Source organism: Serinus canaria, chromosome 8 (assembly GCF_022539315.1).
Source record: "Serinus canaria isolate serCan28SL12 chromosome 8, serCan2020, whole genome shotgun sequence".
NCBI classification, from domain to species: domain Eukaryota; kingdom Metazoa; phylum Chordata; class Aves; order Passeriformes; family Fringillidae; genus Serinus; species Serinus canaria.
The window spans coordinates 2063606-2080716 of record NC_066322.1 but is presented as its reverse complement, the minus strand read 5'-3'; the positions used below and the strand labels follow the sequence as shown (position 1 = coordinate 2080716).

At 38.7% G+C, this 17111-nt stretch overlaps 1 protein-coding gene across 3 annotated transcripts in view; it reads left to right on the top strand.

The window, feature by feature from the left end:
- EFCAB7 (EF-hand calcium binding domain 7) overlaps window positions 1-17111 on the top strand; it is an 18619-nt gene extending 1508 nt beyond the window's left edge. Inside the window, exons 2-15 of one of the 3 annotated variants that reach the window (XR_007778038.1) lie at window positions 772-941; window positions 3475-3686; window positions 4042-4128; window positions 4561-4750; window positions 5461-5588; window positions 7567-7708; window positions 8204-8313; window positions 8861-9018; window positions 9212-9345; window positions 10748-10896; window positions 12598-12807; window positions 14089-14196; window positions 15894-15962; window positions 16578-17111. Coding sequence is in view for 2 of the 3 variants with exons in the window: in XM_018912539.3 (XP_018768084.3) it covers window positions 773-941; window positions 3475-3686; window positions 4042-4128; window positions 4561-4750; window positions 5461-5588; window positions 7567-7708; window positions 8204-8313; window positions 8861-9018; window positions 9212-9345; window positions 10748-10896; window positions 12598-12807; window positions 14089-14196; window positions 15212-15286 (1872 nt within the window). In the remaining variant the exon portion in view is untranslated. Of the gene's footprint in view, window positions 1-771; window positions 942-3474; window positions 3687-4041; window positions 4129-4560; window positions 4751-5460; window positions 5589-7566; window positions 7709-8203; window positions 8314-8860; window positions 9019-9211; window positions 9346-10747; window positions 10897-12597; window positions 12808-14088; window positions 14197-15211; window positions 15829-15893; window positions 16062-16577 lie in introns of those variants that run through there. The other 2 variants (XM_050977194.1, XM_018912539.3) reach the window with 2 other exon arrangements.

Below are 17111 nucleotides of genomic sequence, written 5' to 3'. Positions count from 1 at the left end.
AACAGCACAACAGGATTTAGTGTCCCTCTGTGATGGCCTTCTAAAAACTGTAATCACCCCTGGTGGAAGCAGAAGGCTGCTGTCAGAGTTTGCTGACCATTGCTGAGCAAACAGCATTATTTGTTTAAATAATTGAGAAAAAAATATGGTTTTGGTTTTTTTCCATTTATTTATAACTGGATGGGCCTTAGATTTAAAAGGTCTGTGTTGCTCAAGGTTTTATGCACACTTATTTTTAAAGTTTTATGCCCATTTGTTTCTATTATTTATATTTAGGTAACTCTAAGAAATAGAATTCTGTGCTTAACCTGGCATTTTTTGAGATTAAGGTTTCCAATTTTCACCAATTTTATTATTATCCATATGTTTTGTTGAGTTATAACAGTAAAAAGAGAAAACATGGATGGCAAAACTTTTGTTTCACAGATAACATGCAAATGTGGTTTTGTGCTTTCAAAAATCAAGACTACATAATATTTATATGATACTTGTAAGAGGAAATATCTTCAACTATATAAAATACAGCGAAATTAAACTTTTTACTGCCAATGAAGGATAAACTGAATAATAAGCAGAGCTCAAACTCTTTCTGCTGGTGGCTCTCATGGTGCTTACCTACAAGTGTAGATGAAAATTCCCATCCCAGATTTAGAGAAAGGAAAGGATATGACCTGGATGTCTGGGTAATTTGGGCTAGTCTGTGTTTCAGAGGACAAACAGAGGCATTTTTAAGACAGTTATAAATTCTAACTGGAATTTCATCCCTCACAGGATGGCCAGCACTCCTGGGAATCAGAAAGCCACACACCTGGAACATTCCCGAGGGAAGAAATCCCAGCATGCAGAAGAAGCCATTTTTTACATGAACTGCAGAGCAGCTTATCTGACTGTCTTAAAAAGCAGCTTAGAAAATATTAAATCAAAAGAACAGCTCAGTTTAGGTAATGATTGAACCTTTCCCCTCTAACTCTTGCATGGGATGATTGCAGTGGGGCTATCCCTGTGCATAAACTCAGTACCTGGTTTAAGGAATTGAGAGCACTTTTGGATGCCTGCTGGAAGTGGAATGCCAGACAGGGGCATTTTATTGTAGATTATTTTATTATAGATTTTATTTCTAAATCACCAGTAGGAAAGGTCTCAGTTCAGTTTAGAGTGGGACTCTGCCCTGGCACAGAGAACTGGTGTTCCATAAGAATTCTTACTCCTTGTCTCAACTCCTCCTGAGTCACTGAATTACTTTCATAGACTGGAATCTAAAATTCTCATTTTTTTTGTCCAGACTATATTTGTGTATAAGTAGTGGTGGTGGTTCAAGCAGTACCACAGAAAAAACAAATCTCTGACTGCTTCAGCTGCACTAAATAAGGCTGTTGGTAGGAAATGAAAGCTGTGGGGCTTTGCTTTGAAAACTTCAGGAATTTCAAAGGGAAGTGAGAAAAATTTACCTGAAAAATGGAAGCTGGTTTCTTAATAATGTATCTTAGTGACCAGGTAAGATAAGGGAAGAGCAAGGTAAGACTGAGTAATAAATAACCTCAGTTTTGAAGAAGGTTTCACTATGGCTGATAAAATTCCGCAAGCAAATACAATTCCAATTTTGCAGTTTCTTGGAGTTGTAGGATTGTGTGCTCTGTTTGGGTGATGATTTTTTTTTTTTGAGCATTTTTGTTCTTTTTTAAAAGGTTTTTCATGGAAGCCACCACTATAAAAGCTGAGTGCACTGATTGCAGCTTCTTTCCCTACAGCAGAGCATGAAATTCCACCCTTTAACAAGGATATTCCTACAGCTTGTGACTTGGTGCTCTGCAGGCTTTCCCAGCTGCAATAAGAGGCCCTTTATGACATCCTAATGATAGTTTGGGATAATCTGGATTTTAACAGAGGGGTGGTGTGAACAAATGTCATCTCTCTAATAAATGCTTTGGCTTCCAGCTCTATCCATATGCCACTTGGCTACGCAGCAAGTGTTTGGGCATTTTGCTTTCAAGGTCAGCTTAGAGAGGGCAGTTAATTGTTCAGACTCTCAATCCTTTCAGAGATATTTAATAATTTATTTTAGAATTTGTAAGCATTGAGAGTTAAAGACTTACATTTCATCCTAAGTCAATTTTGGCATTTCTCAAACGACTGGTACCAATGTTTAAGCCCCTCTTGCTTCATGAAGTTTGGCTGATATTCCAAACTAAAGTGCTCAAGATTGGCCCTGGGAAATTTTATTTGTAGGAGTTTTGTAGCTTCATTTCCTGTCTGGAGTGATTTAGCAGAACCAGACCATAAAGAAATATAAATAAAAGGTGCAGTCTGATTGAGCTCTCACAAATACAAATTGGGAGGCATGGAGGGAATGCTGATGTCCCTGGAGATAAAAAATTAAAGATTGCATATTTGAAGGATATCTGTCAAATATAATAATGTGCTGCACTGCCATTCCAGAGAGCTCTCCCACCCCTGGGAACAACCCCCAGAGTCACTGCCCTTCCTTCCCTGCCTGCCCTTGACACTGAAATCCCCAAAGCACTGCTCCGTGCCCAGGTGTGGCTCACAGAAAGATGTGAGCCCTGCTCTGTTCTGGCTCCTCCAGCAGAGGTGGCAGAGCACAAATCTTTATTTAGTGTTTGGCACTGGGGCAGGGATTAACAGCAGAGGTGCCTGGTTGGTTTGTTTGTTTGTTTGTTTGGTTTGCTGGTGACACGGGTCCCACTGAGCATGGTCACCATGCCGCCACCTCATTTCACAGATGCTCCTCAGCAGTTCCCAGCACAGGCTTGGGCACTGCTCAGCTGGCTCAGAATCAAATGCCAGCCCAGGTGGGGATGGAGGATCTCCTGTGCTCCCCTTAAAGATTATTTGGGAAGATACAAAAACATCCCTCTCATTTCAGATAGACTGTGCATTTGAATTTAATTTCCATTTAATGTAATACACTGAAAACTGAAAGGGTGTTTTCAGTAAAGACCTTGAAGAGGCAAATAGATCCAGCAAATTCATTTTGGAGAATGCCAGGTGTAACACCCATGGCACTGGTTACATGTTTGGCATTGGCTGCCTGGTGGTATCATTTTCCCCTTAAAATTCATGTATAATTTGAATTGATACGTTCAAATGTACAGGCATGACAGAAAATGTTGTCTAAGATAAATTCTGCTCCAGATCTCAATTCTTGGCAAAGGAAGTGCAAAGATGATGTTGGTCTAGGTAGAAATAGGATCTAATAATGTGCAGACTTAAAAAAAAATATATTCTTGATATTGAGACACTGGATATGGGCTGAATTTTGCACTGGAGACTGTCTGTGAGTTCATGGATATTTTGATTAAGATCATAACCAAAACTGTCCTTCAGACCCACTTTTCTCTTGGAGTGATTTGTCTTTAAAAAGATTTGAACATGGAAAATGACTCAAGGATGTTTGGAGAAAACTCCTTTTCTAACAGCTGGAATATATATGTAATATTGTGTTTTATTATTCAGTACTTCAACAGGCTGGAAGAAATCCTTCTCAGAAGACCATTAACAAATACTGGACTTCACAAACACCTTCACTGAATTTTGATGATTTTTGTGCTATTTTAAGAAAAGAAAAGCCAGCTACAAAAAATGAACTGCTCGAGGCATTTGGTAAAATAGACACAGATAAGGTTGGATATATTTCACATGATGAACTTTGTAAAATTCTTACAACAGTAAGTATCACTAGAAACCTAATTATCCATCCTTAATTAGTAGAGATTTTGGAAATTAGATGGTGCTGAGAGCTGGGATTCCCTATTTTATGGAAGGTTTTCATGGTGGGCTTCCAGAAGACACCACAGAATTACAGAAACTGATACAGTTGATCTCTTTGATATTTAGTAGCATTTTAAAGACAAAGTTTTTAATGATTTTGACCTCTGCTTTCATGAATGAAATCCAAATCTAGTGCAAGATAAGATTCTCTGAAATTATATAAGAAGACTTTTCCTTTGTTTATGGAATTTGTGCTGTAGGCACACAGGATTGTTGATTGGGAACCCAAACTGAGCTGTTTTTTCCTTGCAGAGAGGTGATAAAATGACCTGGGAGGAAGTGACCAGCATCACTAAACAAGCTGATTTTAACTGCAATGGCAAACTTGACTACAACAAGGTATGGCCAAGAGTGATATTTGTTCTTGTGTTATTGACAACATGAGCATCAGTGATGCCCTTACCCCAGGATTCTAAATTTTGGACTGAATAAACAGCCCACAAAGATTGTTACATAAATATGGTTTCACAGGAGGAAAGCTGGTAAGAATCCTGTGTTGAAAATCAGTCTTCCAATATGTATAAAGGAAGAGTTGAAAGTCACACTTAATTTTTGTTCAATATTTAGACCTCCTTGTTGAATCACGGCTGCATTTTACTGTGATACCTCAGTGGTTGTCCAGATTAATGAAAATTAAAATTATTTTGGGCTTGAAGAGGAAATGCATTTCATCTGCTGAGCTGTGCTTTCCTTGCTAATGCTACATTTTACTCCTTAAAACCTTTTGAGAAATGTAACTTGGAGAGTGAAATATTCTTTTATTCTCTCCAGTTCTGTGAGCTGTACCTGAGCACCCGTGAGCAGTGCTGCAAAGCTGCAAGGGACAGGCTGGAAACTGACCCTCGGCTGAGGCAGCAGCACTTTGGGAACCAAACTGAAAATGTCCCTGAAGGGACCACACTGCCAGTGTCAAAACACTCCCCAGGGGCCTCCAGGAAAACTGATCACAAACTGGCTAAAGGTATTTGTTTATATTTTGTTATTGTTTGTTAAGGTATTGCTTATATTTTGTTTTCTTTCCTTCTTTCTTTCTGAAGCTCTGACTCAATGAGCTGTTGAGTTTTTGTTTAGTTTTCCTCAGATTACTGAAGATTTTATTGGTGAATATAATTTCTACTGTGGCAATCACATCAATGTGTCAGTAAAATATGTACAAATGGCTGCATCTGTGAAACTCACAAATTCCTAAGGGAGGATTCTGTTGATTTTCATGTGACACAGACCAGAGGGAAGAGAGAAAATGAATGCTCAGGTGTTGCAATATAGACAAATGATTTATTTCCTTCCTAGATCAGAGATGAAACCCTAAACATTTCTCAGTAAGCTGTGTGTTTGTTTCAATTATTGAGGCTGCTTTTCAAGCACAATTAATAAGTTGTGGACAGTTTAATGTCCTTCCTGAAGTTACAAAGATACTTCAGCACCTTCCCAAACTGCAAAAACTCCACAGGGAACAGGCTGCAGAGGCACCAAGTATGAAATTTTGGGATGTAGTTTGTGCTGCCTCAAATCAAAGAGGTGCAAAAATGGCAGAACAGTGATGAAGGGAAGTTCTCTGATGGAGTTCTTGTCATCCAGTTTTTTTTGTGCTTCTAAATGCAAGGTTTATGATTCATAGCACTAGCAGAGGGTTGAAATAATGTAACTGTAATTAAATATTTCTGCTTCTAGGTGACAGCAGAGCTCCTTCAAGACCTTCATCAGCTCAAAGCAGCAAAGCTTCCACCTGCACCACTGTCACTGTGGGAGCCAGCAGCAGCAGGAACACAAAGCTAATTATTGAGCCTGACACAATGAAGGTATCACACTGAAAGGATGGTGTTTTCCTCTAGGCACTGTGTTAGTGCATTTTAAAGAAGCTAAAAATCAGAGAAAAATAGTGTCTTATGTTTTATTAACAGTTTGTCAAGGGCAGCTATAAACCACTGAGAGCTTTCTTGATACGTATTATTATTAACATTTTTATATACTGTTGGTTTTGCTGACAACGAGTTATTGGAAATAATTTTTCAGGTGTGAAGGTTTAATAGAACAAAATGTGTTTTTTTATAAATGAAACCACTGTTGGAGAAAACAGTTAATGACTTCCTGAGAAATTTAAAATTGAATAATTTATTAGGTTGGTGAGAACTTTAAATGCTTAAGTAGTCTGAAAGATTGTGTATCATAAACCTCTGCATGAAAGGTAATTGGAAATAAATAACAAATCTGTGAGCATATTTAGTTTCTTGGGCATTGCTTGGTAAATAGATGCTATAACCTGAAAATATTGATTTTTAGTTAGACTAATATGTTCTATCAGTATTTTCTTTTAAATAAATCACTCATTCAGTACAAATTCCTGGGGGAGAGAGACAACAAAGTCACTTTGCTAAGTCAATATTTGTAGAGTGTTAATATTGATCTTTTTCCCTTTGTTTTCCCTTTCTTGACTGAACCTTTACTAGTTTTCTTTCAACAGAAAATAATAGCTGTAGAAATAGAAAACATTAACTGGGAGCTGCTGGGATACATTAAAAATGTGCACCTGGAGACTCCTGTATAAAAGGGAAAAAATGGCTCTGACCACACAGTGTAACTGCTGCTGGAAAACGGAACTGATTGTCCTCAGGAGCTGCATTTTTGTTTCAAATAACAACTCTGGATTGGTTATTGAGCTCTGAAGGCCTTTAGATCTTCCCCACTGCTGTACAGTGACATTTGCTTTATATTAAAATTTCCAAACATCATCTCCCAGGGGTTCTGTGCACTCTGTTTAGGTTGCTGGACCTCTATGCAATTTAACCTGCAATCTCACCTTGTTCAAACATGATGTAGGGTGTATAAAACCAGCACACACTTCCCCAAGATTGGATTCTTTTTTTCTTTCTACAAGCCAGTAAAAACTGACTGAAAAAAAGATCTTGATTAGTATTGCTTGGCATCATCCAAAAACTGAAATCAATCAATAAAGATGGAAAGGCTTATTTCCCACTAATTAAATATTTCCTATTAATAAAAAATAACTACAAATTAATTATATTAATATTAACATATAATATTATATGCAGTTAGTATATTATAAATTATTTCTTATTAATAAACTATTAATTTTTTTAAACTTCATTTTGCACAATGCAAGCTCTGCCAGAATCAATGAATAAATACCCAGGCTTTTATTTGTGGTGTGAATCAGAATCCACCACCCATAATTTCTTTTTATTTGTCTTATATCCAAGAATTTGATTTTATATTTTTGCTGTTCACCTGTCTTTTTGTATAAGTAAGAAAATATTGCCCTCAGGAGCAGCACCAGCTTTACATTTCTGACAGAGGAAAACAGTGAAAGAACATGGTGAAAGGCCTTAAACTAAAAACCCTTAGAAAATTCTTCTCAGTCACTGCTTTTTTATTAGGAATTATGCATCAATGTGTAAATATTTTCAACATTAACTTCAATGTCAGCAGCAGTGACCAGCAGCAGGTAGTGCCCAACATTTCTTTCCAATTAACATTTCTAACACAAACATTTCCCACTTCAGCTATTATTTAACAACTTGGGGTAATCTCTGTGCTTTTCAGGCATTTTCACAAGTGAAGCAATGTTGCTGTGCAAAATTTGTCCACAAAAAGGACTATTTGGGATTTTTTTAAATAGAAGTATATTGAGGCTGTTTCTCATGGTGTGCTTTATGCAGGGTTTATTCAATAATCAAATTAATTAACATTTCAGAGAGAGAAAGCACTTTTATCTTCATCCAAAATGAAGCAAACCCTTAATATTTTCTTGGTTTCCAGGAATGGCAATGGGCACAATCCAGAGGCTGCTTCTACCTGGAAGAGAATGGGGAAATCATCAGTCACAAGTACAGGCTGCACTTACCCCAGAGATCTGCACTTTGGATCACCATCAAACCTTTCAGCATTCCCCAGGCACAAGGTGAGTGGCTTCATGTTTCATTTTCTTCTCCAAGCCACCACCTCTTTTTAAGATTTACCACAGGCCTTCATCCAGTTGCTACATTGGAATTATTTTTTCTCCAAGTAGAATATTCCCTTTTTAATCCCATAAACCAGGAGCCTTTAAACCCCAAAATTGTTTTTAAGTCACCTGGGCTGGCTTTTTTTTAACTAATTTGTGTGGTGTGTAACCATTCCTTGATATTGTTCACCCTTAATGATGGAACTATTTTATCAATAATTCTTAATTATTAACTAAAATGATAAATTATCTGTAAGAAAATCACAAGGCTTGGAACAATTTATTTGCTCAGCCAAACAGGAAAAAAGTCCCAATAGCATAGAATAGATTTTTTTTCCTCATTTTTCATCACCAGGCATCAATAAATCCCATGGGAATATCTATTTTGAGACGCAAAGAAAAACAATTTTGGGCCATTATTAAGCTTTTTTTTGGGGATATTCTTCTTTTTAGGAAAATCTTGTCACTGGTTGTCAGTGGATACAGCTTTGTTTATTCTGAAGGAAAATGAAACTCAAGAGAATTTACAGCTTGTGAGCTTTACTGAACTCCAGAACAAAGAGGTTAGAGATTTTTGGTGTATTCCTATTTTAATTGTTATTTTATTTTAGTGTGTGTGTTAATGCTTCAGGTGTGAATTCCATGGGTTTGGAAGGAATTCCAGCTGTACCCAGAATTGCTGAGTTGCTGGGTATATTTACAGCTATTCTGTAAAAACTCAGTTGTATTTCTGCACCTTCAAACACAACATTTCCAAGCAAAATTTCTTTAAATATCCTTGAATTTTCTTTCTCCTTGCCATTTGAACTCCATAGTGCACAGAATATTCTTTTCCTCAAATAGGAGAGCATGAACTTATTTTCCCCTTTCTTCCCTCATCTCTCTCCTGTCTGTTTTTCTAACTTTTATTCTAAGAGATTCACTGGTTTTTAATCTTTAAAGTGGCCTCACACAGCCAATTTTTTAAGGACTCAGCATTCCCAGGGTTTTCAAGTAATGAATTTTGTGTGAATATTACTGGCAACGAGGAAAGGCATCATTTGAGAAGTTCTTCCAAAAGAAGAACTTCTCAAAAAGTTCTTCTTCTTTTCTGTCTTCCTTTAAGAGCAGATGTTTGGCTGGAGAGGGGAGCTTGGGTCTGGGATTTACTGGCTGCTCCCTTTCACAACTGGCTGCAGGCTGAGGAAGGAAAAAACCCAAATTCCTGGGGAAGCCAAACTGGTGTGGAGGGATGAAGATGGAGAGCTGGCTCTCACCAAAGAATTCCGGTGAGTTTTATTCCCAAACATGGCAATAAAAATCTCCTTTCCAGCTAAAATGTGGCTTTTTAAATCTGCATTTTCCTGAAGTACTCTTTGTATAGAATCATCTCGGACAGACTGAACAGTTCTTGGCAATGTTATGAGGCAGTGAAAGGAAGTGGAAGCCTTTGGAAATAGTTTGGCCTTTTTCACCCCTCAGGGCTGCTTTGTTGGATATATTTGAAACAATTGATTTGGATGGGAATGGCCTCCTGAGTCTGGAGGAGTACAACTTCTTTGAGCTGAGGACTAGTGGGGAGAAGTGTGACCAGGAAGCCTGGGCTGTGTGCAAGGGTAAGTTCATTTCTGTGCTACAATGAACTTCCAAGCTGGATAGGACTGGCTATTCTATACCTATTCCAAGAACATGTGTAGATATTTTTCTTTTCCTCCTTTGTTTTTCTTTTTTTCCAGTCTCCTGTCCTTTGCTTTGCTTCATTCTGCTGTGTGTGCCACTGACCTTCTGCTGAGAAACTTCTTCCCCTTCCTAATTGTTTTGTAGCTGCCAAAACCTACAGGGTTTGTAATCCTGGATCATATGGGGAAGGAAAGTGTCACAGGTATTTGTTTAATCCATCTCCTTTGTGCAGATTGGGCTGGTGCTGCTTTTTTTATCTCACAGTGTGAAGAGGGACATTTAATTAGTGTGGATCTGATGCTACAAATTGGCATCCAGAGTTTTTGTGGGTTGCCAGTGTCTCCTTTTATAACTCCATGTCATGTTTGACATAATTCCTTTGGAGGCTGTGGCACATTGGCCAAAATACTTGAAATCTGGCAAGCCCTATTAATTATCTCTTCCCAAAACACTCTGAGGTATCAGAATTTTTCCTAACTGATGGAAAACTCCTACAAAAATACATTTCCAGGACTGAATTTCTCCTCTGTTTGATGCCTGGATGTGCTTTTCCACCCTTGATGGCTTTGTCAGGGTGATCCAAGTAGGAGGGGTGGAAATGTGTGAATAAATAAGAGAGGGAGGAGGAGAAGCTGGGGAATGTTTCACCAGGCCATCAATCAGAGGAAGGGTTCACACGAATATCATCAATCTTGACACCAAAGTTCAAGCCATTTATTACAGAATCTGTACCCTTGAATAGATTTATTAAATTGGTAATCCCTTTTTAATAATATATAGTAAAGATTTAGCATTGTTATGAAGATGAGAAAACCATTTTTAAAAGTCTCTGACATGAGGACATTTCAATTATGTGTTTGCTGACATTAGAGTGGTGGATCTATGATATTCTCTCTAGAGAAGGGTGTTAGGATTACTGGAATTTTATTGCTTTTTAGGAACTAAGTAAATCATTTCTGTATCAAGGACCTGAAGCATTTCAAGGTGCTGGCTCCAGCTGGCTTTCATTTCCCATTCCTAAAATACCCCATTCTGCAAAGCTCAACCAACAACTTTCAGGAAAAAAAAAATCAATATGAATTCTTTTTGTTTTGAAATCTCCCTTTTTTGGGGCTATCCAATGTTTGTAGGCATTATCCCAAATCCTCAGGGGAGCTCTGCAAACAGCACATGCCTGCTCAAGGCCATTCTTGCCCAAATAATCTTGGAGATCTGAGGCTCTAAGTTGGCTCCATCTTTTCAACCTTGTTAACAGGAGGGGGATTCTGCCTTTGGGAGGATGAAGGTGTTTGCAGACAGAACAGGTTTTTAAGTGCTGTTTTGGTTCCTTTGAAACAGAAAATTTTGAGATGAAGAAGAATGAGCTAACAAGACAAGGATTTCTGGATTTGAATCTCATGGAAGCCAACGACCGGGATGGGGATCCTTGGGACCTTTGGGTCACTTTGTTGTCCCTGGGCTACAACAGAGCCTTAGAAATGACAGAGGTAGGAGAGGCACAAAAGAGCAAAAACCCCTGCACATGTAACTGCTGCAGTCTTTGTGCCTGCCACAAACTGATTGCAGGAGGGGAGGGACCCACTGTCACTGTCCTGATTCTGAGAATAGCATTTGCATCTTTGAAAAGAGAAATTCTCTTTTGCTTTAGAGAAAGCCAGGATGTTATGGGGTTAAAGAGGAAGGGATTTTGGATTGTATCTGTTAAAATAGTCCATGCACTGTGTTGGTGAGGAGTGATAGGAAGATAAAGGTGGTAAACTGTGACCTGTCAGCAAATTCAGAATAAACAAGACTTTTTCTCCTTTAAAAAGTCAATTTTGTGGTCCAAACCACAATATAATTGGATAAGCAGAAATTTTTTCCACGTGATTCAGAATTCCTAGTAACATAACTATTTATGTTATTGATGTCTTTCACAACAGTGTCTGAAGAGGTTCAACACAAAATTTTAATGCTTCATTAAAATTTTAGGGTTTGGGTCACACATTGTTCACTTTGCAGGACCGGGGATTATTTATCTGATGTTTCTGTACACTTACAGATTTTTAAAATTATTTGTTTTTATATTCTGAAATACATATTACATATTTCTGATGTCAATAATTCTTTCTAAAGAAAGAGGATCTCTTTTAAGAAGAGAAAAAACTATGAAAAATTAAAGCATTCAATATACAGATAATTAAATCATTTAATTTCCAGGAAAAGCAGATTTTTAGGATCACAGTCTGAAAATATTATTTAACTTTGTTAAACACGTCAATTTAATGAGTATACAAAATATATCAAGACCTAAAAAATAGTATGAGAGACATCAGTTGTCTCTCAGTGAAAATTTTGGGATGGTGCTGAGGGATTTAAGGATGAGCTCCTTTTCCTCTGACTTGTGGCTGGCAGAGCCCTTGCAAGGCTGTTTTTCTGCGTTTCAGCCACAAGAGAGAGCCCTCCTCCAAAAAAGAGCATTTTAGGGATGTTCTTCTCCAGTCAGGAATTTCAGGAAGGTGTTTTGTGCCTTGTTCCAGCTGGGGTTTCTGGCTCCAGCCTTTGCTTTCCAAAGGACAGCACAGCTCTCAAATGCTTCAGTAATTATTCCAAAAATCTCCAGCTGTTAACTCGTGTCTCTCACTTAACTCTAATTCCTTGATTTCAAATAATTTAAGATTGATGTTTTGGGAGTGCTGAGACAGAACTTGAGAAATCCTCATGGATTCCAACAGCCTTTAGTAGGGAATTGAGGTGCTGGGAGTGAGTCTAAGAAGATACAAAGCCCTGGTTGTCACACCAGGAGTAAAATGTACCCAAGATGCTCCCAGAGTGCTCAGTGCAACATTGCAGAGATGTTAAATCTGTGTGGGTGGCACAAACACAGCAGTGTGACAGCTTTATTTCAGACACTGGAGTACATTCAGGGTTCATCTCAATTCCTGGACATTTTGCTGTCCAAGGAAGGGTTTGCTGTGTTGAACTAAGTCAGGTGTACTGGGAATGGCATGGAAAAGACCAGTTGTCCTGGGCTTTCATTTGGTGTAAAAGATGGCCACAGCTCACAGTTTATAATATTAAATATTCAGGGAAATATTTATACCTGGGACGTTCTAGTTCAAATATGAAAATACTTGGGAGCTGTGGGTGAAAATCTGAGGGGAAAAACTACAGCTGGAGTGATGTAAAACTCATCTTCTTCACTGCAGGCCTGCCCCTTTGTCATTGACATCTGGGCAGAGAGGTGCAAACCCAGAATTAAAGCCATTTCCCTGGAGGCAGGGGGCTCCCAGCTCAGCAGGGCTCTCTGCAGGTCTGTGCTTAACAAAGGAGAGGCCAAAGTGCTGGATGGCTCTGAGAGCATCTTCATCCACACCTACAGATCAGGCAGCAGGATCACCTCTGTGATTGAAAATAAGGTATGGCCTGGAACTTGCATATTGTACCTTGTGTTAGTGTCTGTTATTGTTCCTCCTTCTTCCTTGGGTCATATATGAGAACTGCTCTTCCTAAAATCAGGTTTTGGTGTCTGTTTCATTAAAAAAACACTGCCTGATGTGCTCTTGTGGCTTCAGAAGAGCCTGGGTCAGCGCTCCTGGAAGGGGCAGGTTGTTACAATGAGGCAAGCACTTCTAACTACCAGATAGAAACTGAGTATTTTTTGTGTTCACATCCCAGTTTTTCAGTATTTTGGCACAGTATCATCATCATATGAGGAAACAAACACTAACAGCAGGAAATGCAATTAGAGCAAGAGCAAATATCACAACATTTACACTGCTGAATATTTTCAGTGTCCATCAGAAAGTCAAAGAGCAGTGATTTTTAGGAGTCTGCTATGGATGAGTTCTCACCTGATTATTCCTCCAGGTTTGCTTTATTAGTAATTCTAACTGAAAGTTGTAAATCCAAATAGAAGTGGTTGGTGAGATTTTAAACCTTTTTCCACAGATCACAGTGAATGTTCTCAGTTTTCTTCATAGCAGGAACTGTGAGTAAATAAACACAGCACAGTAAGATGTTAAACTTCAGATGCTTTAAATCTTAAAGGATCACAGCAAGAAGTGTATTTTTAAATGCCCAGACATTTAAAGGGGGTGGCTTGGGGGGGCTAATATTAGGACTGGATGCTGAGGCTCCTGGAACTCTGGATTTGGCTTTGCACTTCGCCCTTTAGGGTGGATATCCCAGAGTTATTTTTGTGTTTGGGAATATGTCAGAGAAGGAGATCAGGGCTGCACTGAGACAACTTGGTGCTCTCTGCCCCAGATCTCTGCCCACTCTGTTTATACCTCTTGGCTTTGGTCTGTGGATCTCACCAAGCTGGGTGGGAATGCTGGGGAAGCTCCACGGGGGGGATCTGGACAGGCTGGGAAGATACAACAAGGCCAGGTTGTAACTTCACACGTTCTTGTGTTGGTTCAATGAATTTAAATTACTTTTGACCATGACTGTGGTGCTATGGTACATTTGAAACTGTTACTGTTCAAAGAGTGTCTGTTGCTCTTCAAGGAGTGTCTATTACTCCTCAAAGAGTGTCTGTTACTCTCAAGAGGTCTATTACTCTGCAGAGTATCCATTAAGCATTTCTATCCCTAAAACAGCAAGGTCACAGGAAGTCCAAGAAGTGTGCAGTCACACAAAGAACAGACCCTTAACCAGGAAGGTCTAATGGTTCCTTCATGTTTTTTCACCTGCAGTCTGAAAATAAAGTGATAATTCATGTCAACAATGAGCAGAGTAAGAACTGCCTGAACAATAGGGGGCTGACAGTTTTTGCTGTGGAAGTGGCTCCAAAATCCATGATGGTAAGGCTTTTTATTGCTTAGCCAACTTTAGAGAAAATCAGGTGACATCTTTATATTTTCTTTTTGTAGGGCTTTTATCATGATAATGAGCATGTGGACAGTGGCATCTTCTGACCAGAACAGATCAGATGCACTTTTTGATATTTCAAAGCTGATCATGTATTTAATGTATTCCTGTATAAAAATCAATAATCCACTTTTTCATACATGGGCCTGTTTCACTTGTTCATTCTATTCATGCATCATTCACTAATATTTTTAATACTCTTTTTCTAAAGCTGTATTTTATTTTTTTTGACTTAGCAGTGTTTAATCCCCTGTATTGATGTGTGTGAGAACAGACCAAGCATGCACTAATCAGAAGGAGAAATAACTGTATTGCAGTCCTTGTGCACACTGTGATTTGCTGCTGGTTAACTTTTATTAAATTTGATTTAGGGATCATGGTAACCATGGACAATTTGATATTGCTGAGCCCTGCTGCAGAGCTGGGCAGGCTTTAGTGACAATTCCAAATGAGGGTCCTGAAGGATGGAATGTAATGGAAAATGCATTACTAATGAAGATGTTTTTCTTCATTTATTTATAACCCCCTGGTTTTATTTTTCTGAAAGTGCACTCTCTTTGTTTAAAAGCAGAGGCATCCAAGCTATTTTATATTTCCCAGCTTTCCAGGGTGGATTCATTCAAGCCTGTTGTAAGCAGAGCAGTCCCATGACACAGGCAAGGCTGGGGCCTATTTAAATTGCTGCTGGCACTTCAGATATCCACTGCCTCATCCTGTAAGGTGGTTTTTAATTTGAATTTAGGCTTCATTCAGTATAAACTGTAGGCTCAATCCTTTTGGATATTTTTCTGTGGAATTCAAGAGTACTTTTTGAATATCTGTCAGTGTAGATGATGAATAGTCATCATTTAGTGACACAAGTACTGAACACTTTGCTTCCACAGCACATTGGGTAACAGTTTTCCAGCAAAGAGAATTCTCTTTCACCTCTGCTTTCTCTTGTGCCAGGTCTCTCAGCACGTGATGGCCCTGAATGAGCAGGAAGAGTGGATTTACAGCTGTGTGCACTCCCTTGTATGTTAAACCTCCCAGTGCCAGGGCTGGGAGCAGCCACACTCAACCAGGATTAACTTTGGGCAGCTTTTAGACAATTTATAGTCTTGTCCTTCTCAAAAAGCTGGCATACATTTATATTTCTTGATGATTTTGGCATGAAAACACTGAGGCACAATAAAAATCAGTGCTGTTCAGTAATCCAGCTGCCAGCTGTAATATAATTGTGCTTTATAAAGGACTGTTTCGCTAAATATGCTCTTATTTTCCATACCATGGATTGTAATTCCATCACAGGCTGGAACTTCTTCAGTGAAGGGAAAAAAAAATTGTTGAATGGGTTCCTAAAACATTCCTTAAACATTCCTGTGGTTTTGATGTGAGAAGTATAAAGGGATGAGGCTCATTGTATTTTGTCACTTGATAAAGGATTTGTTTCTTTCCCTTTTTTTTTTTTTACTGATAATTTGCTGATAATCCTTATCTCACCCTTGTTCTGTGATTTCTGCCTGGTTTTATACTCTTTTATATAAAATAAAGTCTGCCTTTCCATATGCAGTAAGGAAATAACATCATTTGAGAAAAATGAAGGTTTTTCTTGGGCTCTTGACTGTTAACAGCAATTAATTATTCCCAGGGCTGCTGAAATAAGAAGAATGAAGTGCACCAAGTTTGGGCTGCAACAGCAATGAAATCCATCTTTGAGGTACTAAAAACATTCAGCTTATTATGTTTTCCTGGTTCCTCTAAATATCTTTAATGTGAAAAAAAAGAAAAAAAAAAGATGACCCTGGCCTCTGGATGCTTAAAAAGTGTTTGAGTTTAAAATAGCCATTAAATGTGTGTGACCTCATGTGTGAGGGCAGCAAGTAGTGTTGCAAAGTTATTTTTATCTGCCCCACGTCCTGCTCTCTGCTGTTACTCTGCTGTAATCTTACACTGGACAAGTAAATGTCAGTGACAAAATGAGAGCTGGGCTCTGATTTACACACTCAGGCAGGATTCCTGGTGAACTTTGAGTTTTCCATGGTTTTCCCTTAGCAAGTACCACAGATATCATTTTCAGAACTGCCTAAAAGAAGTTGAGGCCCCAAAAATACTTGGTGATTTTTAGCTCTGAGCTCTGCAAATGCAGCCTCAGGCAAAACGTGGGTAAAGCAGAAATTCCCAGCTCCTTGTCTAAAAAGGAGTTGGGAAATGATGAGACACTATGTGGAACAGACACTACAAAGTGAGCAGTCCATTATTTACATTCCTTTTGCTTGTAAAACCAGCCTTTTTAGATGTGGCAGGAATTCATATGCAACTCTCTGCATTTTAGGAAAGGAATGGTTAAAGCTGAGAGATCACTGCATGTGGAAAGAGTTGGGTTTGCTGCAGGTAAAAGCCATGGCACAGCACCTCACAGGGAACCTCATTTATTTTCTGATCATCCTGCTGCCAGGAAGGGTTTCATTATCCAATTTTTTAAGTGAGGACGTTGGCAAAGTCTCCATGGCAGTTTCTACATTTCCTGCCCTGGAGGAGGTGAGATTAGAGATCTTGTATCTGCAGAGTCTTTTTCAGTTTGCCCCAAATCCAGGTACCACCAAGACAGAAAAAATCCAACTTCTCTATTTAAGGTTGAACACAGGTACCAGCTTATTTTCTTTGAGGGGAGACATTTAGGAGAAAAAAAAAAATCTCTGTATCAGGTAACTTCAATTTCTGGAATGTTCCCTTTCTTTTGAGAACTAGAGCTGTAACAAAATTCAGCTTCTTCAAGGCTTTGCTAATGCTGACCTTCCCTGCCTCTGCTTCTGGAGCTCTGGGGGACTCCTGCTTCTGTGGGGTGCTCACTTCAGCCAGGGCCTGT